This window comes from Callorhinus ursinus, unplaced genomic scaffold (genome assembly GCF_003265705.2).
Source record: "Callorhinus ursinus isolate GAN/ISIS: 27379988/994484 unplaced genomic scaffold, GSC_fseal_2.0 scaffold15, whole genome shotgun sequence".
NCBI classification, from domain to species: Eukaryota; Metazoa; Chordata; class Mammalia; order Carnivora; family Otariidae; genus Callorhinus; species Callorhinus ursinus.
In genome coordinates, this window is record NW_027397077.1 from 46,147,601 (window position 1) to 46,173,871 (window position 26,271).

At 49.3% G+C, this 26,271-nt stretch overlaps 1 protein-coding gene across 3 annotated transcripts in view; it reads left to right on the plus strand.

The window, feature by feature from the left end:
- Positions 1–26,271, plus strand: part of MGLL (monoglyceride lipase) — a 129,358-nt gene that overhangs the window by 72,762 nt on the left and 30,325 nt on the right. For all 3 annotated transcript variants that reach the window (XM_025885419.2, XM_025885418.2, XM_073901736.1), the window contains exons 4-5: positions 24,602–24,738; positions 26,121–26,231. In XM_025885419.2, coding sequence (XP_025741204.1) covers positions 24,602–24,738; positions 26,121–26,231 — 248 coding nt within the window. The remainder of the gene's footprint in view (positions 1–24,601; positions 24,739–26,120; positions 26,232–26,271) is intronic.

The window sequence follows — 26,271 nt, forward strand, 5'->3', positions numbered from 1 at the left end:
CACTGGCTTCCTTTCTTCAGTGCCGAAAACCAGGCCTGCAGGGCAGGGCTGCCAGCAAAGACTGGGAACGTGAGATGCAGGGGCCAGCTGTCTCCTTTCCTGGGAGTTGGGGAGAAGTGCTGGATCATTTAGGCACCATAATAATAATTATTTTTTTCCCATTATTGTACAGATGTCACCAGATCGGAAAAATCGCTTAGAGGGTTTATTCAGTGGAAACTTTCTCATTTACCAAAAAAGGAGAGGAATCATCCACAGCTCTTCATCTGAAGGCCAAAGGGACAGATTCCAAGGCCGCTGGGTGCAGGGAGGGAATGGGGCTCCGGGCTGCTCGGCCACAGGTGGGGCAGGCTCCCCCTTCCTCCCAGCTAACCCACCCACCAGGAGCCCCTGAAGTTATCAGGCTCCCTAGGCTCGAAACATCTCAATAAAGTGGCACCATCTATTTGAACTAAAAAAGCCTCTCTGAGCAAAGGTGAGATGAGTTGTGGGAACACGCCCATGGTCAAGATGTCCAAGTGACCACAGGTGGACACAGACATCCAAGCAGGCACGTTACCCAGAGCTTCACTGAACCCCTGCTGCGTGTCAGGCACAGTGCTGGGTTTTGTCACAGGTGCGTGTGTGGTCCAGGGGCCAAGAGACGGGTGAGGACTGGCCTGGAGAGGCTAGAGATGGTGGCCTAAAGAGCGTTGAGAACTCCCTGGCCTGTGTGTTACAGCTGCCGCAGTCACAGAATAGGGGCGCTGGTTTGTGACCACGAGAGCTGTTTGAAATCGCTGTCCAGGGCCTCCCAAATCATCCTCACCTGCAAGGAGTGACTTTTACACTCACATCTTCAAGGATGACATTTCCCCTCTAGTAATAGCTCGTCATTGACATGATGTTTTCCCATAAAATTTATCTGATTCTTAAGGCCTTTTTTAAAAAGCAGGAGAGAAAAGAAAATTGCTACTTCCCCCATTCTCCTCCCTCCACGCAGCAGAATTGTTAAGAGAAGAGACTGACACTTTGTCTTTCAGAGCTAACAATGGAATGCTCCAGAGGAGAGAAGTGTGGCTGTAGGTTTAATTGTGCAAGGCGGCCAGGCAGACTGTGGGGGTTCAGTTTGCTCGGAAGACTTCTTGCTATTGACAATTTGCAATGTCTTTCATATCCCCAAGCCTCACTCGCGGATTATTTGTTCACTCTGTAATTTGTGGAGCACTTGCTCTGGCCAGGCTTGGTCTTAAGCGTGGGAAATACAGCTGGGAATGAGACAGACAAAAATCCCTGCCCCTGTTAGACCCTAAGCAGAAACAAATGACTTGAGAGTCTATAACTTGGAGGTAAGTATCAGGGAGAAAAATCAAAAGAGGGGTAGAGCAGGGTAGTGCAGTGGGGGCTGGGTGCCATTCGAAATAAGCTGGTCCCACTGGGAAAGTGGCAATTGAACAAAGACCTGAGAGAGGGGAAGAGGAGCAATGGGTATTCGAGGGGAAGAAGAAATAGCCGGTACAAAGGTCCTGAGGTAGGCGAGTGTCTGGCTCATGAGAGGAGCAGTCAGGAGATGGGACGCAAGGAGAGGAAGGGGAGTGGCAGATGCGACAGAGGAGACAAGGAACAGCACATGAAGGAAAGACCCACATGTCTGTCACACAGATTTGACAGGGTAACACAGACCAAGCACCTGCACCTATGGGAGGCATTGACCAAGTACAAGCAAGTGTACATTCTTCTCCTACATCAGAGATGCAGGAAGCTGGCTGTCTGTCCATTCACAAGGTGTCAGCACCACGTGGCTGATGCAGCCCAATCAGGGTGAGCTTGGGTTCAGACCTACCCTGATGGGCATCAGGGGGTACTCTCTGATTAGCAGGACCCCCACTCCCAGCTTTGCAACACCCTTGCAGCTTCTTCAGCTATCCGCAAGGCTCCTCGGGGGCTTTATCTTTCAGAAAGTTCAATAAAGAACTTCTTTCTCTGATAGAATCGATTCATCTGGGGAATGATCATAAAATCCTTCTGGAGCTTACAACCGGGCATCAGGCTAATCTCAGTGGTCTTTAAAAGTGGAGAGGGAGTTCCAAAGCTAAGATAAAATCCTTGAGGCCAGGAACCATGTCACTGATTGTGTGTGTGTGTGTGTGTGTGTGTGTGTGTGTTGTGTGTTATGTGTTAATATATTTTATATATATTATATATAGGCACTGGGATATGCCTACGGCAGTTTCTAACAATAAGAAATCAATCAGTATTTGTACACATGATCTTAGCCAAAAGGCCGAGAAGTGATCAATCAGTATTTGTAGAGGGCTGCTTTTCCTGACCGAATCGGTCAGCAATCGCCACAGTGATACTGTGTAACAACATCTCCCAAAGCTGATTAGCTTAAGACAACTTTGTCTTTCTCATAGGTCAGCTGATTTCCAGTTCTCTCCACCTGTCTCTCATCTTCCTTCGGGCCCGGGATGTCAGGGACACAAGAGAATGGTAGAATCATGTGATGCTTTTTAAAGTCTAGCCTCAGACCGTCCCATCATCAGTTCTGCCCAGAGCAAGTCATATGGTCAAGCCCGACATTCACAGGTTGGGGACATTATATTTCTCACCTGGTAGGAGGATGCGCCCTAACCTGTGGCAAAGAGCAGGGATGAGGGACATCTCCCTAGAAAAGACCTAGGACCCCGTCCTGCCATTGACCTAGGCCTGAACCATCAGGGGTGGAATTCAAGGTGGTTCTAAATAGTACACAGGCAATCTCTGTTTGATTTAAGTCATATATATTTATGTTATGATTTCTATATGAGTTAGGAATTAAGTTTGGCTGCCAGAACAGAGATTAGTCATGATGGTGGGTTAAGCAAGAAAAAGTTACTTTCCCTGGCACTGAAAAGAAGTCTGGAGATATTCTGAGCCGATGTTTTAGGTGTAGGTTTTATTATTACTCAGGTGTGTTGAGGTCAACAGGTCAGGAGGTCACCACCATTGAAACGACAGTTTGTCACTCACCGTTCCCAGAGGAGGGGGTACTCCACACCAGGCAGGGCCACGTGGGGGAAGCAGCAGCGTGGGTCAGGAGGCAGAGGGAGCGGGGGAATCTTTATTGTGGTTTCCATGGGAAGGAATGGGTGAGGCAGGGTAAAGCAGGTTTAGGATTGGCTAGTTTGAGTAATCTCCTGACTCTGGGGCATAGGGGTGGTCCCTAGTTGTCTGATATGGGACCCTGGAGTGATTAGGGCAGGGGGATATTGGCCTGGAGTGGGAGAGCCTGATAGAGGAGACTGGAGGTGGTGTCAGGGAGTGGGCTCTGGATTGGTTAGTTTGCATATGAAAGGGGACCTCAAAAGCAAGGTGTTTGGTATTCTCTAGGAATTGGCTAGCCCTAGGAGGGGCAGTTTCCCCAGGGTTGGTCAAGCCCCAGATGTCAAAATAGCAGAATAAAAGACATGCTTAACATACCCTGAGATGATGGCTTCATTGTGTTAGCAAGAAACCAGCTTTTTTCTATCTGCTCTGCTCCCCTTAGAGGATCCAGCCTCAAGTTTCCCTCTTGGTCCAAAATGGCTGCTAGAGTTCCAGCCATCACATCACATGTATATTTCAAACGTCAGAAATAATGTCTACCTTCTTATTAAGAAGCTTTTCTGGAAGTTCCGACTATCAACTTCCTCTTCTATCTTAATGACTAAAACTTGTTCACATGGCCACATCTAATTGCTAGGGAGACTGGGAGATAGAGTGTTTTAGTCAGGTGCATTGCCAAAATGAATAAAATCGGGTTTAATTTACTAGGAGAGAATAGATACTGGATAGGCAAATAGCAGTCTCTGACAGTTACTCTCTGTTTGTGGGAAGTGATTCTAGTTTTCCATTAACGGTAGTGATAGAAAGTATCTATTTTTTAAGATTTATTTATTTAAGAGAGAAGGGGCAGAAGGGGCAGAGGGAGACAGAGAGGGAGAGAATCTCAGACTCCCTGCTGAGTGTGGAGCTGGACACGGGGCTCCATCTCACAACCCTGAGATCATGACCCGAGCTGAGACCACTATGGTGGCTGGTGGGTAGGGATGAGACATAGGAAGGTAGGCTGGTTTGGGGGGCAGTCTTATCCTTTAGGAACCTGTGAGCAAATATTTGAAACTTTCTATTTTTTTTTTTTTTAACCAGCTCTTTTAAAGAATGGAGTATGGCTAATGGGCACATAGTTTTAACTTTGGTTTTTCCCGTGTTTCCAGGTCACAGTGTCTCATGAGAAGTGAAATTGTTTGAATTAAGGTTTTATCTTCTGCTTTTCTTCTTAGCATTGAGCAACTTATGGGACCTCCCCCATGCAGATGGGACTGTGTAGGCCCAAAGAACAGTGTCTAAGGGGCTCATCTTAGCACGGTCCCTCCTGGATGCCACCGCTTGGTGACCACCCAAACCCAGGTGTCATTGCCCAGAAGCCTGAGGATGCCAGAAAACACTTATAAAAACACACAAAACACCCCAGCATCTTGTCAAACGTTGCATTCCTCCTAGACAATCTTCTCACTTGGGTTCAAGGTGAATTTGTTAAACAGAATGCACAGAGTCAAGAGAATGTTACCGTCTAAGGGGTATGCGAACCAGAGGACACAGTTAAAAATACATCTTACAAGATGCCTTCTCCCAAAACCCCTTTCATTCTGACATTCCCCCCTCCGTCTCCATGGTTGTCAGCTGCTGAGTTGGGGGGAGGGTGTGAGGCCTGCTGGGGAGGGGAGCTCAGGCCTTAGCTCCAGGACCCTGGCCTTGAGGACGAGCAGCCTCAGGGGCTCAGAGCAGAGCCGACCAGCTGTGGATTCTGCCGGTCACGTCAACCCTCTGTGCCTCGGTTTCCAGCTTGGTAAAATGGAGACCCGTAGTGCTGCCTCTATGAGAATTAATCCAGTTAGAGTATAGAATGCGTGGGAGGCCCTGAGTGGAAATGCGATGTTTCTGCGTCTCCCAATAGCCCTCAGCAAGAGGCTTCGGATTTGTCATCTTACAGTTGAGGAACCTGGAACAGAAATGAAGTGTTTCTTGCAGTCTCGGAACATATCGGAATGGAGCTTTTTATATATTTTTTCTTCCTGATTTTGCCTTTTACGGTTGTGAGGGAAATAGCCGCACTGATTCCCTAAAAAGGAGAGACTTTCTCATTTCATCTAGGCGTCTCCTTGCAAGGACACCGGAGGAGCTTGCCGTGACCTTGGTGGGCATGTGGGCGGCCGAGCCTGGCAGGTCCCAGGGTTTGGGGTCAGCGGTGCGCGCCTCACGCAGGCCTGAGTTCCCAGAAGGAAGCACCAGCAGGGGAAGGAAGCTCAGAGATGCAGAGTGAAACCAGGGCTTGGGGAGGAGGGAGAGTGTGGCCTCCTCTCTGAGGCATGGAGTCCACCCTCACGTGCTGAACCACTACCAGAAGTGACCAAAACAGAACACCACACACGGGAGGCAGGGCCTCCAGAAACAGGGAAAACAACTGAGAAGCTCATGGGTGCTGTCCCAGCGGCTTAGGCTAGTACAGGCCGGTCCACATTGGCATGCCAAGTCAGGGGCAGGGGTGGAGATGGAGAGCCATCACCAAGCAAGGGGCGTTGGGGCCCTGCTGGGTGGGGGTCATGCCTGCATGCCCCACATGTCCCCCTGGACCAGGTTTTTTGCTACCTTGGAGCATGTGACCTTGATGAAGTCATCAGGTGGCTTGTGGGCCTCACGTTGTTCACAGAAGGAACCGTACCGTTCCATCCCTCCCCTGACCCCAGGATACATGCTGTCCTTATTAGGGTCACCATGTGCAACGAGGACGGTGAAGGTCAGAGGGCATTTGTGCACCCTCCCCAAGGAGAGCCAAAACTCAGGCCCAGGAATGTCTGATGCTGGAGACACGGTTGGCTCAGCAGCTGACCTGTTCTGTTCTTGGCAACGGTGGGGCAGTCAGTGAGATGTGACTGTGGGAGCAGAGCTGTGCCCGCTTGGGCCATTTTGTGTGGGGGCCAGTAGCCTCACGCCTGAGCCCTGAGCCCCTGAGAACATCGCTGGGTTGTCATAACTGCCAAAAAAGCATACATTGCTGTCCACATCATTGGCAACCAACACCTGCAGCGCCTCATGGGTCCAGAGCCCTCGCCTGTCCGGACAGCAGGAGCAGCTGTGGGGCAGGCAGGCTCCTGGCGTTGCAGGGTGAGGGTGCTCTGTGCTTCTCCAACTGTTCTGTTACCTCTTGTCTCCTTTTCTTCTCTCTGGGCTTCTTTTGTACTTATTCTGTGCATACTGTGTCTCCCATCTCTGCAGCAATTCCTTTTATGGTCTTCCCAGAAGAATCTGGTGTTTATCCTATAATGCAATGGTAGAATTTTTTTTTTTTTTTTAATGCACGACTGCTGACTCAGAAAAAAAATTACAGGCACAAGTAAATGGGGGGGTGATTTTGTCCCCCTCTAGAAAAATATAGCAACTTCAGCACACATGCTTTTCAGATTAAGGCAGGAAAGCTAACACGATTTGACGAGTCTCATGCTAAGTACACTTGAGGCTGTGGGAAAAGAGGAAAGGGAAGGTGCTCAGGAGAGGAGGGGGTGACAGAAACTAGAAAACACAAGGGGGCGCTTAGCTGGGTTTTGCCAAAAGGGTGGGTCATTGGTCTTTGGATTTGGAAAGTCTCCTTCCGCCACTGTCTTCTCTTTAAAATGCTTACTCGGCCAGTGAGTACATGTTTCTGCTTCCATCCTAGAGGGATCCGTGGTGTGCCCAGAGACACAAAGCCTTGTTCTAGCAAACAGTCCAGAACAACTCACATGCCCACCAACAGAGGAATAGTTAGATAGACTAGGGCACATTCGTATGTTGCTGGTTAAAAAGAAGGAGAGACATCTATAATTTGGCTTTGGAGAGGTCTCCGAGGCATATTGTTAAGGGTAAAAATAGACAACTATTTTTGGAAAGAAAAAGAAGATCATAACACAAAATTATATGGAGGTACAGACCGAAGAATGTGAGTGTGTAGAAGCACACCAAAGTGATCAGGTGAGCAAATCTGAGATTGTATTCAGGTCTTTTGTAATTTAGAAATAAATAACAATTTTAACAATAATCAACAGATGCAATGCTTGTTGACAAGTTATTATTTGTGACCTTTCATCTGCCATAGTGCCAGACCTCCAAAAGGCCCCACTATGGACCGGGAGACCCCAGACGTCCAGCACAGGAGAACAGTTCTCTCAGCCAGAGCCTCACAGTCTAAAACAAAATTCTCTGAGGGCCAGTTTAAATTGAGCCATGGTTGGGGACCTGGGTGGCTCCATCGGTTAAGCGTCCGACTCTTGATTTCAGCTCAGGTCATGATCTCAGGGTCGTGGGATCTAGAGCCCTGTGTCAGGCTCCGTGCTCAGCGGGGAGCTGCTTGAGATTCTCTCTCTCCCACGCCCTCTGCCTGTTTCCACCCCCCTCTCTCTCAAATAAACAAATAAATAAAGCCAAGGTTTTCTTGCCCAGGGACATTCGTGACAGCCATCATTAGCTATTGCTATTCAATAAAGTACCCCACAGCTGAGTGGCTTAAGACAACAGCCATTCTTCTAGCTCATGATCCTGAGAGTCAGCGTGTCAGGCCCGGCTCTGTTGCGGGCCCTCGGCAAGACCTGTGGCCTGAGGGTCATCGGCTGCAGGCTGGGGTGGCCAAGGCCGTGGAGGTGACTGGGCTGGTCTCTGTCAGCCAGCAGGTGAGCAGGTTTTCCAGAAGCTGCAAGACCTTTTTGAGCCTAGGCTCAGACGGGGCTATATATCACCTTCGCTGCATTGTGCCGGTCGAAGCAAGTCCTGAGCCTGGATTCAGGCCTGGCTGGGAAGACCTGCAGGAGCCCCTGGGAAAGCGGGGGACACCTTGCAGCCTACCACGTGACCAAGATAAGCTTCTAGGTGTGTTTCTGAGAAGCCAGAATAGGCAGAATAGAATGGAGAGCTTTTCTCGGAGCTATTTCTGATAAGTGCCTTTTTCTATCCCAGGGTGTCTCGGTGGAAGTTAAGGTCTGGTCTTGATGGCTCTGATCCAAGCCAGCAGAGGACCCTTCAGATTGATTGTCACTATATCCACCCCCGGCCCCCACTCATTAACTTTCATATCCTTACCACCTAGCCAAGTCCCTGTGTGTTGGTTTAATGCATGGATGCACTAACTCCAATTACCATCCTTTCTCAAGAGCAGGTATGACTGTAGGCTGATTGCAGAGCTGGATGATTTTGTTCTTTATGTGTCTGTACACGGGTACGAGTGTAACTTCAAAAAAAAAAAGCAGCGTTTATTTCCCCCCGCCCATGACAAAATACTAGTTCATTGTACAAATTTTGGAAAATATAAAAAAAGGAAAAACAATTAAATTAATCTTAATCAGACTACCCAGAAACAACCAGTACCCTGTTGTGTGGTATATCCTTTTAGCTGTGTGCACATGTTTATGGAAGTGTGTGTGTGTGCATGTGTGTGCATGTGTGCACGTCTCTGCACGTGTGTGTGAGTGATGGAGGGCCAGGGATTTTGCCAGCAGGACAGGCTGATGTTCCCTTGAGTCCCTGCAGGTCCAGCCTCCCACCTGCTGTCTGGGGCTCTCTGTTCCCCTCCCCAGGGGCACTGGGGCTCGCTCCCTTGGTTGTGTACTTCCCTCTACTTTTTTTCTGACCTTGGACAAGGGGAGTGCAGAGACTGAAGCTGGATGGGAGCAGGTATGGAGACTCTCTCCTTCCCTGCCCAGACGAGGAAGCCAAGGTCCAGAGAGGGCAAGGGTCTTGCTTAGGGCCACCCACCAGGCCACGGGCAGAATGGGGACCCTTGATTGTGTCTCCACAGCAATCCCAGAAGGAAAAGGGCCCTGAATTCCACTGGGAAGCAAATTGGACACAGAGGTGACTCGTCCACAGGAAGCCTCTGCCCGCGCCCCACCCTTGCCCCACTGGGAATCTCTTCCAGGGGCCCTCCCCTCCCTGCCCCACTCCAGATCGCTGGCCTCCCTGTGCTCCCCGCCCACAGGCCCCCATCTGGAGCCGTGGGAAGTGGGAGCATGTGTCCCTAGACGTCTGTGTAGCTTTCCTTGTCCCCTCCTTCTCATCTTCACTGAAACATCACCTTCTCACAAGCCTTGGAAATTGTCACCCCCACATCCACACACGCACGTGTGCACTGCCCACCTGCCCCTTGCTCGGCTTCCTCCCATCAGCAGACCTGCTCTACATTTTCTGTGTTTCTCCTCTGATTCCACCAGAATGACAAGAGGCCTGTTTGGGGTGTGGAGGGGGCTCCTCACTCATCTTCTCCACGGCCCGCCTCCACCCCTAGCACATAGCAAGTGCTCAGGAAACATCTGGGTGAATAAAAGATGAATGGAGTATCCTTTTTTTTTTTTAAGATTTTATTTATTTATTTGACAGAGACACAGCGAGAGAGGGAACACAGCAGGGGGAGTGGGAGAGGGAGAAGCAGGCTTCCTGCTGAGCAGGGAGCCCGATGCGGGGCTCGATCCCAGGACCCTGGGATCATGACCTGAGCCGAAGGCAGACGCTTAACGACTGAGCCACCCAGGAGCCCCTGGAGTATCCTTTTAAAATGGACATTATCTGAATTTATATATTCTAAAGGCGTTATAACAGGAAAGCCCTCTGGAACTTTCACTTTGGTCCTGTTCAGTTCGAGAAGGGTCGGAATCCCGGCGACAGGAGATCAGACTTTGCACCAGATCCCAGGCGTCTCAGCCAAGGGCCATCTGCGGGCCGTAAGCATGATGGGGTCTGCCACACGGAGAGGAGGGGCAGCCCCCTGCAGCAGGGGCACAGGGCACTGCGAGGAGTCTGCAGGGGGGTTCGATGGCAAAGAGAGTTTCCTCTGCACAAGAACGGAGTCCGTATCTGGGATGTGTGGAGGGAAGGCAGACCATCTGTGGCTGTGGGAGCATAAAGGAGAGGGTGCCATGGACATTAGTTGGCGTGGCTTCTGCTGCCCTAAGAAGCACCACAGGTGGCGGGGGGGCGGTGCTTAAACAACACACGTGGACTTCCTCGTGGTTCCGGAAGTCCTAGATCCGCAGGGCTGGTTTCCTCCGAGGCCTCTCTCCGTGGCGTGCAGAGAGGGCCACCTTCTCCCCGTATCCTCGCGTGGTTGTCCCTCTGTGCATGTCTGGGTCCTAGCCTCCCCTTCTTGTAAGGACACCACTCAGATTGGAGAGGGCGCACCCCTGTGACCTCATTTTAACTAATCACCTCTTGAAAGGCCCCGTCTCCAAACGCAGTCACATCCTGAGGTACTGGGGTTAGGACTCCAGCATAGGGATTTGTGGGGGCCACAGCTTCGCCCCTAGCACCATGATGGGAGCGAGTCAGGTGAGTGTGGCCAACTCTGGGGGCTGTGGCCAGCACTTTGGGCTTTCCCCCGGGCGTTATGGAGGAAGGAACAGTGTCAACAGATTGTGGTATACAACCCTGAATTCGGAAGAACTCAGATTGGACTCGGATTTTCCTTTGAATGCCAAATGCCTCTTCCTGGTGTAGAGGGCAAAAATTTCGAGGCGAGGGAGGACAGGCATGCTTTTATGGAAGAAACTAAAATTGCCCTCTGGACACCACACCAGTGAGATCACAAAGTATGGTCATAAGTCGTTTGATATTTGCTTACAATTACTTTTAACACTTGGCATTTTGGAGAATAGTTCTGAATCTTCTTGTGAATTACTCATTACCTTTGGGGCCCATTCCCTCATGAAATCCTGCTTCTGCGGGGAATGCCCCCCTTTCTGGGCTGTGACTGAGTCACAGGCTCAGGAGTCTGTGAGCCAGTCCCAGAGACCTCGTGTGTGGAACAGGGCTCCAGCTCCATTGCAGTTCTGGGTGTTTCCTTTGAGATAGTCTTTGAGGAGCTGGATGGGTGTCATCGTGGAAGCTGGTGTCTCCAGGGAGCCTGGGACCGTGCGTCACAAGTCTTTGGACAGCCACCTGATAGAAGATACTGTGACTGCCCATTTGGGGCCGGGCTGGACTTGAGATTCCACAGCCAGTTCACTTGGAGTGAACCTCTCATTTGTGACCCAATACGCCAGTCTCTGGTTCTGGTTAGTTCTCTTAACTCCTAAGAATTTGCTGTGGACCTGGCACTTTTCTAGATGCTAGAGACACAGAGATAAGGCACGAGGAGCACACCATCCCTGGGGGGTGTGATTTCACAGTGTGGAGCATAATTACACTGTGGAGTGGGGATGCTGGGGCTGGGGAGCCTGAGTGCTCAGGGAGAAGCTGACGGCCTTCTAGGGGACAGACAAGATGAACCGAGTTCCTCTGAGTGAGGGGATGGGCAGGGGGTGACAAAGGACCCTCTGGGCCAGCGAGGCAGGAGGACACGTAGGATCTGAGCCCAGGGAGGGGAGAGTTTTGTCTCAGAAGGAGGGTGGTTGCCATCTGCACAGGGGTGATGAGCAGCTTGGAGAGACTTGGAGAAACATAGCTAGAGTGATGTGTGCGGCTCCCATATGAGAAAACTCGGTGCAAGTGGTTGCCTGTATTTTTGTTCGGGTTTTTTTCTCTGAAGCAGAGTCAGAAAGACTGTCCCACTTTAGCGGGACACGGGCTCATGTTGGCAACCCCAGGAGCCCTGTGTCTTCTGCCGGCCTCCGCCCTGCTAGCACATCTGCCCTTCCCACCTGTTCCCGTCTGGGCCACTCTCTCCCAAGCTCCTGGCTGCCAGGTGTCCCCTTCTATTTGAACTCTGAACAGTCACAAGCACTTTTGTTAACACGGTGGGCAAAAACAGGCAGTTTCACAGCTGGTCTTGTAAGAAGTTAGTGCCCCAGTTAGCCTTCTCCATTCATCCTCCGTGGCTCATCGGGCCCTGATCACAGAGAGAGCTTGTGACAATCGTCTCTAGAGGGGAGCTTGCTCTGGGCACAGCACCCCTGTCCAGCCCTGCTTGGCCCGAGGGAGGAAGGCTGCGCTGGGGAGGCTGCCCATCCACCATGCTGTCAATAGCTGCCTCCACCTGCCCTCTTGGGTAGCCTTCAGCCACCTGCCAGCCGCCTCCACCCGTCCTCAAGGGCAGTTTTCACCCGTGGGAAACCAGGATCACAGCAGCGAGGTGGCTGGCCCACGCTCACACAGCTACAAAGTAGTAGCAGGATTTGAACCCAGACCCTTCCTGTGGTCTTCCAGGAGCTCTGCCAGCCAATGGGTCTACGGTATGCAGTCACATACGTTAGTCAAAACATAGTCTGTTTAATCTGTTCCCTAACAAAAATCCAGATGGTCTGAAGGACATGGAGAAAATAGTTTTAACATGAAGTATTCTGTGAAAGCTGGGTCAGGTCAGGAGTTTGCCTTATTTGGCACATTGTTCCCTATCCCTTTGAACTTTTCCCCTTTATCTGCTTCTAAATATATGAAGGTTTTTAAAAATATATTTAACATTTTTCTGAAGTTTCAAACCCTTGGGATTGCTGATCTCATGGAGTAATCTCGTGGTGTGTTGTAATTTGCCTCAAGCATTATTCAGAATTTGCAGTGTCCTGTTATTTTCTCACAGACTTTATTCCTTGATCTCCTCGCATCCTGGAAGTTTCTGAGAGTGAACACCTCCCCCCACCCCACAGCTGTTGCCTGTTTATAAACTTTCTGTATATTCAAACTTCATCGGAAAGATCTGGGTGAAAGGTCTACTAGTATTTCTGGATGATTTTGGTTAACCCAGAATTTGTTGGTGAGGCAGAAGATGAACAGGAGAATGACCCCCACAGGTATGACACGTAGGAGGTGATCGCTAGTCCCAGAGTGGGAACCAGCCTCCCTCAGCTCTCCAAAAACGAGTCGTCATCCTGCAGCGTGATGCAAAAGAGAGATCCTCTTGCTAGACGCCAAGAACCTTAGTTATGACACTTTTTGTCATGCTGTTTTTTCTTATTTACACAGTGGAGAGTAGGATGTTTTCAAATAAACGCTCTAAACGTGAAATCCTGAAAATGCATTATTTCTAAAATGCCACACCGTTAACAGCTTTTTAGCTGGTTACATTATAAAGCATGTTGTAACAGCTAAAAAAAAAAAAAAAAAAAAAAAAAAAAAAAAATCTGAGCCAAAATGTGTTTCCATAGCCCATATGCTGAATTTTGGCATCTTTATACCTTTTTCAAGCTGTTGTCAATTAGTAAAGAAATTAATTTCTGTCTTTATGTCCTTTGTAAAGTTGAGCGTGTACTTGGATGCTGCAGGGAGCTAGAATGGAAGGCGGTTTCCTTTGGTGGAAGGTAACTCAGCGTGCTGGTAGCTGAGGGCACAGAAGCATTCTGTTCCCAGTGTCCCTGCAAGGAAGCCTGGACCAGCAGCAAACACAAGAGGAGGAAATGGCTTTTGTTGAGGGAAACAAACTGTTTTTCAGACCAACAAGCTGTGATCTTGGACTTTTTGCCAAATGCATGTTTTGTATAAAGAGAAAGAGCAGGAGACAGAAGCAGAACCTGGTCACACGTTCTTCTTTGCCCTGACGCCTTCTCACCAGGATCACATAGCCTCTCTGGTTCCTTGGCCCTAGGACTTTGTTCCCACACTCTGTTCCCACACTCTGCTCTTGGAACCTAACAAGGATGTTTTTAGCATGAGCGACATGTGTAGGCTGATGACCGAACATGTTTGTTTGTTTTTTTCCTTTGGTGGCAGCAAATGGACATATGGCCTTTAGCTTCAGGATGCAGTTCCTTTACTTTTAATTTGTCATTGGTCTTCCGTTCTTACACTTTGGTAGATGCCATTGCTAATGGGGCTTCTGCTATTGGATGTCACAGGAGCACAGGAAGCAAGCCAGACCTGCACTGGAAAATGGGCTTTGAAACCATGATCTCTAAAGTGGGAAGGAAAGCTAGGGGTGCAGGTATTGCTGTTCCAGTAAAGCACTGAGGTAAGCACTGGAAGCAGACGGCACAGTCCGGGGAAATCTGCTGGAACTGGAAGACTGTGGCTTGTTGGTGTAGGTGGCCTCTAGCTGGATTTCTGGCACCTCACATTTGGTTGCATTAGATATGGCTGCCTGCCCCAGAGCTTCCAAATGAGTCAACCCTGACCTGGATGATTTCATGAACCATTGTTTGGGTCACATTTATATTCTAAGCTCACTCCCCACCAAAAGTGGAGAAAAGAAAAAAACATGACTTGAGCTCCATGTTCTTCAGCTTTCCCTGGGGTTCTTGCCTGGAAACAAAGTGAGTGCCCCACTTCCCATATAATAAAGACACAGCTCCCTGTGCAGACAAGGATGTGATGAAACTCACATTTCCATACTTGCTGGGGACGACGAAAACTTTCCATTTGGAAAGCACTTTTGGTTCTACTAATGGGGACTCCCCCAAATAGTCATATCTTTTGATCCAGAAACCCCATCATGGCAAGTTAATCCTAACAAGTCTATAAACATCTGTAACAAGATGTTCATCCCAGTGTTATTTCTAACAGCAAAGATTGAAGGCACTCTCAATGCCTCACCATTGAAAATAGCTAAGTGAGTCTTGATTTGATCCCCCTGCTGGGATATAGCAGGCAGTCAGTAGAAATCACAAGTACAAATTATGTAACAATGTGGGGGAGAGGGGGTATTTGTATTATATATTAAATTACAAATCAACTCCAGGTCACCAGTCCCTAGCCAAGACCAGGCACACAACAGGTATTTAGGAAACGTTTATTTGGTTGAAATGAGCTGCTTTTCCGTCTCCCTGCAGCAGCCCTGTTAGAGAAGGTCATGTTGGTTCACAGGACTGACCTCCCCACCCCACGCCCTAGCGCCCGTGCCTCTGGAGACTAGACGTGGGATAGTGGGCAGTCACTGAGCAAGGGGTCAAGTTATGCTCCCCGGCTGTTCTTGCTGGAAGGCACATCCTAGGCCACCTCCTCCTAAACCTTCAGCCGCTTTGTAAGGCACGCATCCATGGGGGGGGGGGGGGGGCGGTGTCCCAGCAGGAGGTCTGTGCCTGACAAAGGGCAGAGTACCTGCATCCCAGGCTGGGAAGAGCCTGAGAAGCCCCTGCTAGCCTGCCCTGGCCCCACCAAGGTCGTCATGTCCAGAGCCAAATGCAAGGCAGGGGGCCTCCCTGGGGCCACAGGGAATAGTATGATTTTGTGGGTTGTTAAAAACATAAGTGGTGAGCTCTTTAGGCAGCATGCCACAATTTGAGGTTTTTCTCCCAGCGATGTGTCATAGAGATCTTCCCAGATCAGTTCACAGGGTTCATGTTGGCAAGCAATTGAAATGAGACAACATTTCTGGTTGGCTGGGGGCAGGAGTGGTTTGTCGTTTTCTGTTCGTTTTTTGGTGTAGTTTCTTGTTTCTGCAGCCAATACTTACTGATCACTTCCTCTGTGCCCAGCACTGACCCAAGTACTTTACACAGATGATCTCTGTTAATCTTACCAACGATCCAAGTCGGGTAGGGCTATTATTATCTGCACAATGCAGCTCCAAGAAGTTGAAAACCTTACTAGAATGAAGCCAGATTTGACCCGAGGAAGTCTAACCCCAGAGTTGCCCTCCCTAAACCCACACTCGGTGGCTACCTCAATGCTTGTCTGTTTTTTCCCAGACAGCTGCCTTGAACGTGTATTACTCTAAGTTTAACTGATACATGTGGCTGGTGGCTAGCATACGGGACAGAGCAGGCATTCTAGCACCTTCCTGCAGTCACACAGCCCGATGGCACAAAGGGCCGTAGTGTCCCGCAGCCAGGATGGCTAGGGGATGCTCACTCCACAGAGGGGCTGCGCTGGCAGCTGCAGGACCATGCTCTATCCCTCTGTGTTGGGAGATCAGTGTGCCCAAGTGGTGAGGGTGGGCAGAGAGGGCCAGATGGCCAGTCTCTAACCTCTTCACAGGCAGGGCCAGCAGGGATCAGGGGCTCAAAGTGAGCAGGACCCCTAGGATCCTGGCAGGTGGCTTCTGCCCAAGGCCTCCCTTTGCCTCGTCCCTTATTCTGACAAGACTGAGTTGGTGGGGGAATGCCTGAGGCCGGATTCCGGAGCCCCCAGCCTCCACCCCTCCACCATTATCATGTGGGACTCCTACCCCACTTGCTCCTTAGGAAGTGGAGACTTGATTCAGGAAACAAAGCTTCCTGGGGTGTGGCTTCCCCCCACATCTGCTTGAGGAATCAACAGGAAAGATCTAAATCATCGTTCACAGATTTCCAGGAATCATGGGCACTTCTGACATCATTCTCCCTTGCCTACGCCTTGTGCCATGTTAGCACATACTTAATGCCAGTTTTGAGGAGCAGAGGACCTCCCTGTATCCTGGAGGTGGTGATGTGTGGGAATCGGAAGTGACACAGCAGATGTCCCAGTGTAAAGAATGCAGGGTGGCTTTGGGTCCAGACCCCATCTTCATAATAACCTAATAGCACCAGTAGGCATTTATTGAGCACTTACCACTTGCCACACACAGCGCCAACCACCTTACACTCAAGCTCTCACTTAATCCTCACGGCGCCCCATGGAATGGGCTTTGTGAGTGCCCCTTACTCCGGGAGAGGAAGCTGAGCCTTTGGAGGTGAGGTCACCTGCCCCGGGTCACATGGAGGCAGCGCTGACTCCAGCCCCCCACCCTTAACCCCAGTCTGCTAGTGCCTGGCACTCTGTGGCTTTTGCCTCCTCATCTTTACACTGGATGGTGACCCTCCAAGTTAGAGTTGTCATCACCGTACCGGAGGGGTCACAGGCCCGGGACGCTGGCACAAGCACAGGCGTATAATAAAATATGCTTAACATCTCCCTTGGACCCTCCCCCTCTCGTGCTCTCTCTATCTCATTCTCTCTCTCAAATAAATAAATAAATAAATCTTTAGGAAAAAAAATAAATAAAAAATAAAAGCTTAACAAATGAGTCTCTTTTCTTTTTACCTTCATAACATCTTACGTGTGCATCTTGAATTTGCAACTTATTTACTTTGTGCGGCTGAGAACATGCTGGCCCGCCTCTTGCCTTCTCTGAAAGCTCTGGGACCCTGACCTCAGCTGGTCGTGTGGGTGCTTGCATCTCTCCAAGGCTTTCAGTAAGCTCCGCTTTGTATATGTTAAAAGTATAGCATCTCACATCTTGCAGAAATGAATCTGCACTTGTTTTAAAGCAATGCACTTTCCCATGTGCATACCTCTTGGATTTTTCAAAGTAGCCCTTGGTCGAGTTGCCACAGCAGCTGAACTTGGGTTGCAGCGTTTCTACGTTTTTGTCATGTTTACCCTACCCTAAGCTCCAAGCAGCTGAAGAGCATCACATGGGGACTTCTGGAATTGGGAGGAGGACATGACGGATCTAATGTTTTGGAAGGGGGAAAGGGGTCTGTTACATGTTAAACCTCGGGAATTTTAGTTTGCAGGAAACTGAGCTGAAAGTTTATTTAATGCTTCATCTCTAAGAAAGCCATGCTTGTCCTGAGGAGGCAGACCAGCTGTCCTCCATATCTTTGGACAGCTGGACAAGAGGAAATCTTTGTAAGTGTGAGAAATGCAGGTTAGATGTGCGGAAGAACGGTGGTGCAGAAGAGTGCTGAGCCCCAAGACAGTTCACGAGTTTTCTCATCTGGAACTGGATGTAGGGCCGGGAGGGTGACAGCTAGCATGCGCCGAAGACCTGCTGTATGCCCAGTAGGTTATACTATTTCATTTATCCCACCAGCCACTTTAGGAGATGGGTACATGGCTTACCAATTTTGCACGTGGGCAAGTAAACAAAGTAACCACCATCTTAAACTGTGTGCTTCATTCCCTCGCTTTGTTATTTTATGCTTTTATCACATAGGTACGGCACTCAAAAAATACATTGTTTGCTTTTGCTTGGGTGGTTTTTTGTTTTTGTTTTTGTTTTTAGCTTTTATAGAAAACGACTGAACTGCACACTTAAGCTGTCTTCGATGACTTCCTTTTGTTCACTTTATATTGTCTTGCTAAGGTTCATCCATGTTGCTGCATGTAGCTTTAGCTTATTCATCTGACTGTAGAATGATCCCTTTTGCTACAAGATGTCCATCTCTGGCTATTCTAACAGGCTGCTACAGTCATATGCCTGTCTCCCCGGGGGCGCGCACAAGAATTTCTCTTGGGCTTATTTATACCTGGGGTAGAATTGTTGGGTTGTAAAGTATGGAATTTCAACCCTATGAGATGCCAAAATGTTTTCCGAAGTGGCTGTACTGGTTTCTCTCCTTCCTATAACATATATGAGTTAGTGATTACGTTAGACTTAGAGCCTCATGAGGGCCTTCACCTTTGCTCCTAGCAGTGTCTGTGGTACTCTGGTGCTTAGCCGCAGTGGATTCTCCCTCTGGGTTTGAGGAGCTGTGACACCCACTTCTGGCTCCTGCTGGTCCAGCCACATGGTTCTCAAGGCCAGAGGCTCCACGATGATCCTCTCTCTGGTTGGCCTGACTACACATCCTGTAAGGGTCCTCCCCCCCCACCAGCCTGGTGCTTGCTGACCTCCAGTGGGTTGGCCAGGAATGCAGGGTCGATACCCTAATTGTGGTGGGAGGAGGTGCCTGTCCTCTTACCAGTGGATCTTCCCAGGGAGACCAAATCCTTGGTCCTGAGTTAGCTGCCCCACCTGAGAGCGGCTGATGGGCCACTCCCAGGACTTGCCTCAGGTGTGAGCAGCTCCCGGGCACAAGCCCGGAGGGAAGGTACCGGCTATGTGTGCTCCTGGCAGGTTCTTTACCCTATGAGGAAGGGCTTCTCTTTTCATTCTACCAGCTCCTGAGCCTCCCGCTTCCTGCCCATGTTTCCCAAAGAGCCGTTGACAGTAAAAGCCCTGGATGTGGAGTCTGGACTCTGAATCACCGCGGGCCCGAGCTCCATCCAGTCTGCCTGAGGGTCCCTTTCCTCTGCTAGAAAATGGGGCACTGGAACCCTAACTCACAGAGTCGTGAGGATCAGATGGACTAAACCCTGGGAAAGGGGCTTTGTAAATTATCAACTGCCTCTCAAGTATCAGGCATTGTTATTCCTGCTTTGTGAACCCTTACTCTCTCTTCCCTTACTTCAGGCTGTATTTTACCAGCGTTTTTTTCTATAAGAAAATGAATACTAAGTAGGACTGGTTCCCTAATAAAAGGCAAGTGGGGTGTTCATTTCTTTCCATTCTAACATTAACAGGATTATCAGCCTTCTGGATATTTCCCAGCAATCTCTTTTGCACATGATAGTAGCGTGGAAAATAGAAAGATTATGTATGAGACAAAGAGAGACTGGGATTATTTAACCATTCAACAGAGAATTACTAAGTGCTTATTTTTTATCAAATACAGTGCTAGATGTTTAAGACTGCCTAAGACTTGTTTTAATCAGGTATGGTGAGACACACAGACACAGAAATGACTGTCATGAAATAATAATTAATTATGTTCACAGAGCCCCAGAAACAGAAGATGTGGCTCCAGGGTCATCAGGAGGCAGAGGGAGTGAGGGGGAAACGTGGGACCAGGTGAGGCAGGGCAAGCAGGTGTAAGATTGACTGGTTTGAATAATTTCAGCATGCTCTGGGGTGCAGGGCTGTCCCTCGTTATCCGGTACCTGGCTCTGGGGTGCTTAGGGCAGGGGGTTAGTGCCCTGGAGTGCGAGCGCCATAGAGGAGGGGTGCTGGGGCTCTGGGGTGGTCAGTTTGCATATGGAAGCCTAGCTCACAGTAAGTTCTTTCCCATCTCTAGAAATTGGTGAACGCTGGGAGGGGCAGTGTCTCTAGGGTCAAATGTTAAGGCGTCAAAATAGAGAAAATAAAAAATAATAAAAAATAAAATAGTACATAGAGGTAAACAAAACTCAAAGCATGTGGGATCAAGGTCTGTGGCGCATGGTTCTTTAAAAAGATACAGGGGAAGAAGAATCTGAGTTGCATGTGCAGACTGTTGCTCAGTAGGTTCCGTCTACATGGTGGGAAAGGAAATGTATCACATCCACTGTAGCCAGAGTCCTGGAGTTAAATCTCTTTGATGCCTGTCCATTATGGAAATACTGCCTACAATTCATTTCAACAGGCATTAATCAAGCACCTACCCTCTGCCAGGTCTATGCACAGAGCCCTGAGGCAAGTGCAGATGAGTAAAATGGGATCCTTGCTTGCCAGGACAGCCTGGTGAATATGGGGTACATGCACGCTGAACTTCCTCCTTAGTTCGTGTCCATAGCAGACATCACTAATCACGCACAGCACTCTCTTCTGCCCAGTCCAGCCAGACTCGCCTTAGAATCCTCCACTGCACAGTACAGTGGGGGGGGGGAGGCACTCATCGAAGCTTTTGTCTGTCACCCTGGCTCCAGGGACCCTCAGGGCATGGGGGAGGGATGGTGCTGGAGGAGAGAAAGAAGGGAAAGTCTCATCAACTCACATGTGACAAAGACAAGAAATGCTCTGGGGGAAGGGAAAAATCACACCTGCTTCCAGGGGATCACAGCTGACTTCATGGAAGTGATAGGATTGGTGCCTGGTCTTAAAGGGCTTTGCTCCTGGCCTGGCACAGGAGTGAGGGCTCCGCCGCAGAGGGGCTGGCTGTTCCCTGAGAGGCGCGAGGCAGGAGGGATGGGTGTGCTCTGAGCAACAGTGAGCAGGAGGGTATCAGTGGGGCTATAGGAACGTTTCTCCTGAGGCAGAGGGACGTGTTGGAGCCTTTAGTGGAGGCCCTGAATCCTGGGCTGGAATGTGCAGACCGAGTTCTGGAAAGTGGGCCACTGCAGGATCAGAGCAGCTTCCAGAAGCGGAGCAGGGCAGTGCAGAGCAGGTTAGAGCTGGGAGAGCTTGCGGCAGGCAGGGAGGCTAGTCAGGAGGCCGTGGCTGGTGAAACCCAAAAGGGACCTCCCCCTCCCCGCCCCCGCAAGCGACCGATTCAGGAGGCTGTGCCTCTGGAAATCCAGAAGGAATCGGGGATCAGCTGCTAGCTGTAGGGACAGAATTAAAGTCAAAGACAACAGTGCTGTTTGGGCCTGAATGATTTGGAAAGATGATGGGGCCATGAAGCGCCATGTGGAAGCCAGGAGGAGAGCCTGTCTGGAAGCAGTTTTAAGGAGCCACGGGACAATCGGGAATCTTTCGGACCAGGGGCTGTCAAAACAGATCTGCAGCTCTGGAAAGAGCCAGGAGCCAGAGACTGTGTAGCTAGGAGACATCTACACTAGGAGGAGAGTCAGAGCATGGGAGCCACGGACAGGAACAAGGGCAAGCTGGGGAAGTGCCCGGGGCCTCCTGCACATAATCCGTAGAAAGGATAGGCAGATACTGTAATGCTCAATAACAGGAGCTAACTCCCGAATAAGCGGACTGAGCAGAAATCCAGAAATAGACTAGATTCAAGTGAAAATGGAACTGTCGCGTATGACAAGGATGACCTCACAATTCAGTGAAGTAATGACTTCAGGACTTTTGTTAAGACAATTAAGACCCATCTGCATTTTGCAACTCAATAGAAGTGATGGTTACACAATATTGTCAGTGTCCTTCAGGCCACTGAGCTGGACGCTTAGAAGCGATGCATGTAGTTTTGGGTTATGTACCTGTTGCAACAAAAAAAGAAATGAAACCATACAAGAACTCACAACATATGACTGTCGACACCCTTTAGAACCCTGAAGTGGAGAAAGCCTTTATAACCAAGAATCAAAATTCAGAAGCCATAAAAAGAAAGGATTTATTATTTGGCTATTTAAAAGTAAGAATCGCCTGCACAGCTAACCACAACGTAAGTGAAGTTAAAGGACAAAAAACCAGCTAATATAGAAGAAGCTCTTAAATATCAAGACAAAATGCAAGACAGAAAAAAATAAGCAAGGACATGAATTCTCAGTTCACCACAAAAGAAATACAACTGGCTCTTGAAGAATGAGATGTTCAAACTATACTTTCTCCCCTATCTTATGGGTAAAAACCCAAACGCCAGTCGACACGCTTTGTTGGTAAGGCTGAGAGAGACGGCCTTCTCTCATACCTGGGTGATCAAGTCAAGACTGGATATCCCATGTGGAGGGGAATTTGGCAGAAACTACTTAAGTGACACGGGCACGTACCTTTCAACCAAGCAATCCGGCATCTAGACATATACCCCGAGGGCACCCCTTCACCAAAGTGAATTAGAACACCCCCCAGGCTATTTATTACAGCCAGCTGTTTAATAAACAAGAGATTGGCTAGCACACAATTTTTCAACGAGAGACTGCTTGCAGAAACTTTCATTCACTCATGCAAAGGGATACCATGCATTGCAATGTATTTTTGCAAAAAAGAAATGCTTCGAGAGAAAACCAGAAAATAATTAAAATGGTTAACCATAGGGAGCAAGAGAGGACAGGTAGAGTAGATAGGCATAGAAGTAAGACTTCAGGGGTGCCTGGCTGGCTCAGTCGTTAGGCGTCTGCCTTCGTTCGGCTCAGGTCATGATCCTAGGGTGCTGGGATGGAGCCCTGCGTCGGGCTCCCTGCTCAGCAGGAAGCCTGCTTCTCCCTCTCCCACGCCCCCTGCTTGTGTTCCCTCTCTCGCTGTGTCTCTCTCTGTCAAATAAATAAATAAAATCTTAAAAAAAAAAAAAGTAAAACTTCATTGGATGAATCTTTTTATAAATTTCTAACTGTTGTACCAGGTCAATGTGTATCTATTCAGAAAAGAAAATTGAAAAGCAAAACTTATAGCTGGAAACAAATTTATTTTGAAATTAACAAATCTAATTATATATCAAATTAGTAACATAAGCATACAGAGGAAATAATTATGACATATTTGCAATAACTTGAACTTTAAGCACAGGACTGTGGCATATCATTACTGAACTATATTCTAAGGATGGGGGGCAGAGAGAACGGGGAATTATTGTGGAATGGGTGTATTAGTCCGCTCTAGCTGCCATGACAAAGCACCATAGATGGGGCAGCTTGAACAACAGACATTTATTTTCTCAAACATCTGGAGGCTGGAAGCCCAAGATTGAGGTTTTGGCAGGGCTGGTTTCTTCCGAGTCCTCTCTCCTTGGCTTGCAGATGGCTACCTTCGGTGTCCTCACATGGTCTTTCCCCTGTGTGCATGCCCTTGATGTCCCGTGTCCTAATCTCCTCCGCCTATAAGGATAGCAGTAGGATAGGGTTAAGACCCACCAGAATGGCCTCATTTTAATTAAATCACCTCTTTGAAGGCCCTGTCTCCAAATGCAGTCCCATTCTGAGCTACAGGGGTCTCGGACTTCAACGTAAGAATTTGGGGGTGGTGGGGGACACAATTCAGACCATAACAAGGAGTATGGAGTTTTAATTCGGGAAAGTTCTGGACGTGGATGGTGATGATAGCAGCACAGCACCGTGAATGAACTCAAGCCCACTGAACTGTATGCTAAAAAGTAGTTGAGATGGTAAATTTGGTATTATGTGTATTTTACCACAATAGAAAAATAAAAATAGATTTAAGGAGGGAAAAAACCCTCAGGGGTCAAGGGAGCAGAGGGTGCCATTGAGAAGGTGACAGCTGGTGGGCACTGGGCACCATGTGACTGTCAAGAGAGGTGGCAGGGTGGGGGCGGGGCGCATGGCGGGCAGCAGGACAGTAGGGAACTGGAGCTTGCCCTCTGCCCAGTGACCTGAATTTGAGGTGCAGGCAGCCTGTCAGTTCTAGGCAGTAAATCCTTACCCTTTCTATCTGTGAAATGAGTGTTGCCATCATTATTTCTGTGACATCTGCTCCCCGCCCCCCACACCCCCGCAGAGGTGGCAGGAAGGGTTTGGGCAGATACTCTGGCTGTGTGGCCCCTCTTCTCTGGGAGCTCTTTCTTTTTTGTGATTTTCAAACAGTCGCGTGAGCTGCTTGCACCCTGAATAAGGAAGCTGCAGCCGCCAGCATGCTGTTTCTATAGCGACTGATGTCCTTCAGAGAGGGAAAGCGTGGAGAGACCCTAAGAAAAGAACAAGGGGAAATGAACAGCACAGAAATGCGACAGATCATAAAATCCAGGAGGAATACGCTGTGACCTAGTTTTATCGCAGCTTCATTGAGACTTCTGGCAAACACACTTGATTATTTTATCTCATTGTGTGTTTGTCAGATTGTCATCACTGAAAGCTGTAAAGTGAGGTGACAGGATGCAACACTTTACCTGGTGAAAGGCAAAAAAAAAAAAAACCAAAACCCAAAACAAACAAACAAACAACAACAACAAAAAAGAAACACAACCGTGAGGATTAAGGAGCTGGGAAAACCCCCAGAAAATTCTGAGTCCTGTCAATTTCACTCCCAGCCACTGGTAGAAAATCAGGCCTGGTGAGACTCTGTGCACCTGTCCTTCCTTCCTTGGAAACAGCCACAAGGAAGGCATCCTGGCTGCGTGAACAGGCTTTGCAACATTTACATCCTGGCATATCACTTCCCAGCTGTGTGGTCTTGGGCACTGGTCCTTAACCAGTCTGTGCTTCGACTTCCAAAGCTGTAAAACGGGAAGAGAATTCCCACGAGGGAGAGTGATTGGAAAGAGAGGATTCCATGGGATGATACATTCGGGTCCTCAGTCAAGAGTGGCGGGTAATTGTGGCGGGGAAACCACTGAGCTTGTGCAGCAGATAGCCTCCCGGTAACTGCAGGTCTCTCATCTCCCGTCCCTTCCAGTTGGCCACGGACAGAGCGAGGGAGAGAGAATGGTAGTGTCTGACTTCCAAGTTTTCATCAGGGACGTGTTACAGCACGTGGATACCATGCAGAAAAACTACCCAGGGCTTCCTGTCTTCCTTCTGGGCCACTCCATGGTAAGTAGACCACCGAAGACCCTGCCCAAATCAAGCCCGGTCCCCAGCCTCACTGTGGGTAGGAGGTGTGAGAACCCCATGATGAAGGAGAGGGGCTCTCCACCCCATCCGCTCTCTGCCTTGCTGGCACACCCGCCTCTGCGTGCCTTGCTGGCACACCCGCCTCTGCGTACCTTGCTGGCACACCCGCCTCTGCGTGCCCTGCACTTGGAGCTCCGGGGCAGTTTAGTGCTCGGGACAAGCCGGGTTCAGCGTCCTGGAGACAGCCCCAGAGGGGGCTTCCCATCGGGGCCCAAGGCGCCAGGAGGCTGCCTGCCCGTCCTTCCTGAGGAGCTCTGGTGGGGGGGTGTCTTAGGAAACCAATCTTTTTTTTCCAGTTCTATTAGCCCCTCGGTGCCATTTCACAGTGAGGCTCCCAAGGGCACTTCTCCCTGCAGAGCCATTTCTCAGAGCAGAGATGGCTTTCAGTCAGCGAGAAGCCCAGGGAAAGCGCCCAAACCCTGGGTGCTTGCTCCCGCTTGTACAGTACAAATGGGAACTGGGGATATAGTCTCTCCCAGGGAAACAATTCCTTAAAAGTCATTCAAAATCTTTTCCACCTTTTAAATGTATACGATCCCCTAAGAATCAACCAAGTATAATCTTTAAATCCATGACCCGCAAATTGGTGGCACATCTACCCCCGGACAACCTGACAGGTTGGCTGGCAGAGAATTTTGAACTGATGAAATGTGAAGGTGGGGTGCAGCGGGGGACTTTTCACTCTGGGGCAGGGCTTCCGCCCCCTTTATCATAGCCTGTCTTGCTTCCTGTGTTTTTCTCTTACCTGCCCAGCCTCTGTAAGCCTTTGTGATTTCAACACTGGCTTCCACCTACCCTCAGCTTCAGGCCCCCAATCAAAGCCTCATGCTTCCAGCACCATCCATGCTCATTAAGTATTTTTCTTGGAACCGAAATTTCTGGGACATTGACCGAACCAGGGGGAAAAAAAAGAAAAGTAGAGCAATCTCTTCTTATAATCTGATTACAAAAACAAAAATCTCATATTAAGGCTGACGGAATGGATGCATTGGGGGTCTGCCAGCTTTTGGCTTGAAATGAAGTAGGAATGTGTTGTTTAACTTGCAGCCCACAAGCAGGAACCTTATTTATATCTCTCTGAAATGTTTGCTCTTGGAAAACCCAGAGAAAAAAAACATGTGTAATAAAATAATTGCAGATCCAGTTTATCCAACATTTCATGGTGTCTATTCCAAGGTAGACCTCCCCGGGGCTCCAGGCCAGGCCTGCAGCTCAGAGGAGTGCGTTGATGGTGCTTATTAGAAATATGTGTGCTGGCGGAAGCCAGCACCCAGCAACCCTGGCCTGTTTTTGCTTTGCAGGGAGGTGCCATCACCATCCTCACAGCCGTGGAGAGGCCAAGCCACTTCTCCGGCATGGTCCTCATTTCGCCTTTGGTTCTTGCCAGTCCTGAGTCTGCAACAACTTTCAAGGTAAACGGACTTCCAGTTCTGGGCGAGTCCTGCAGTGCCT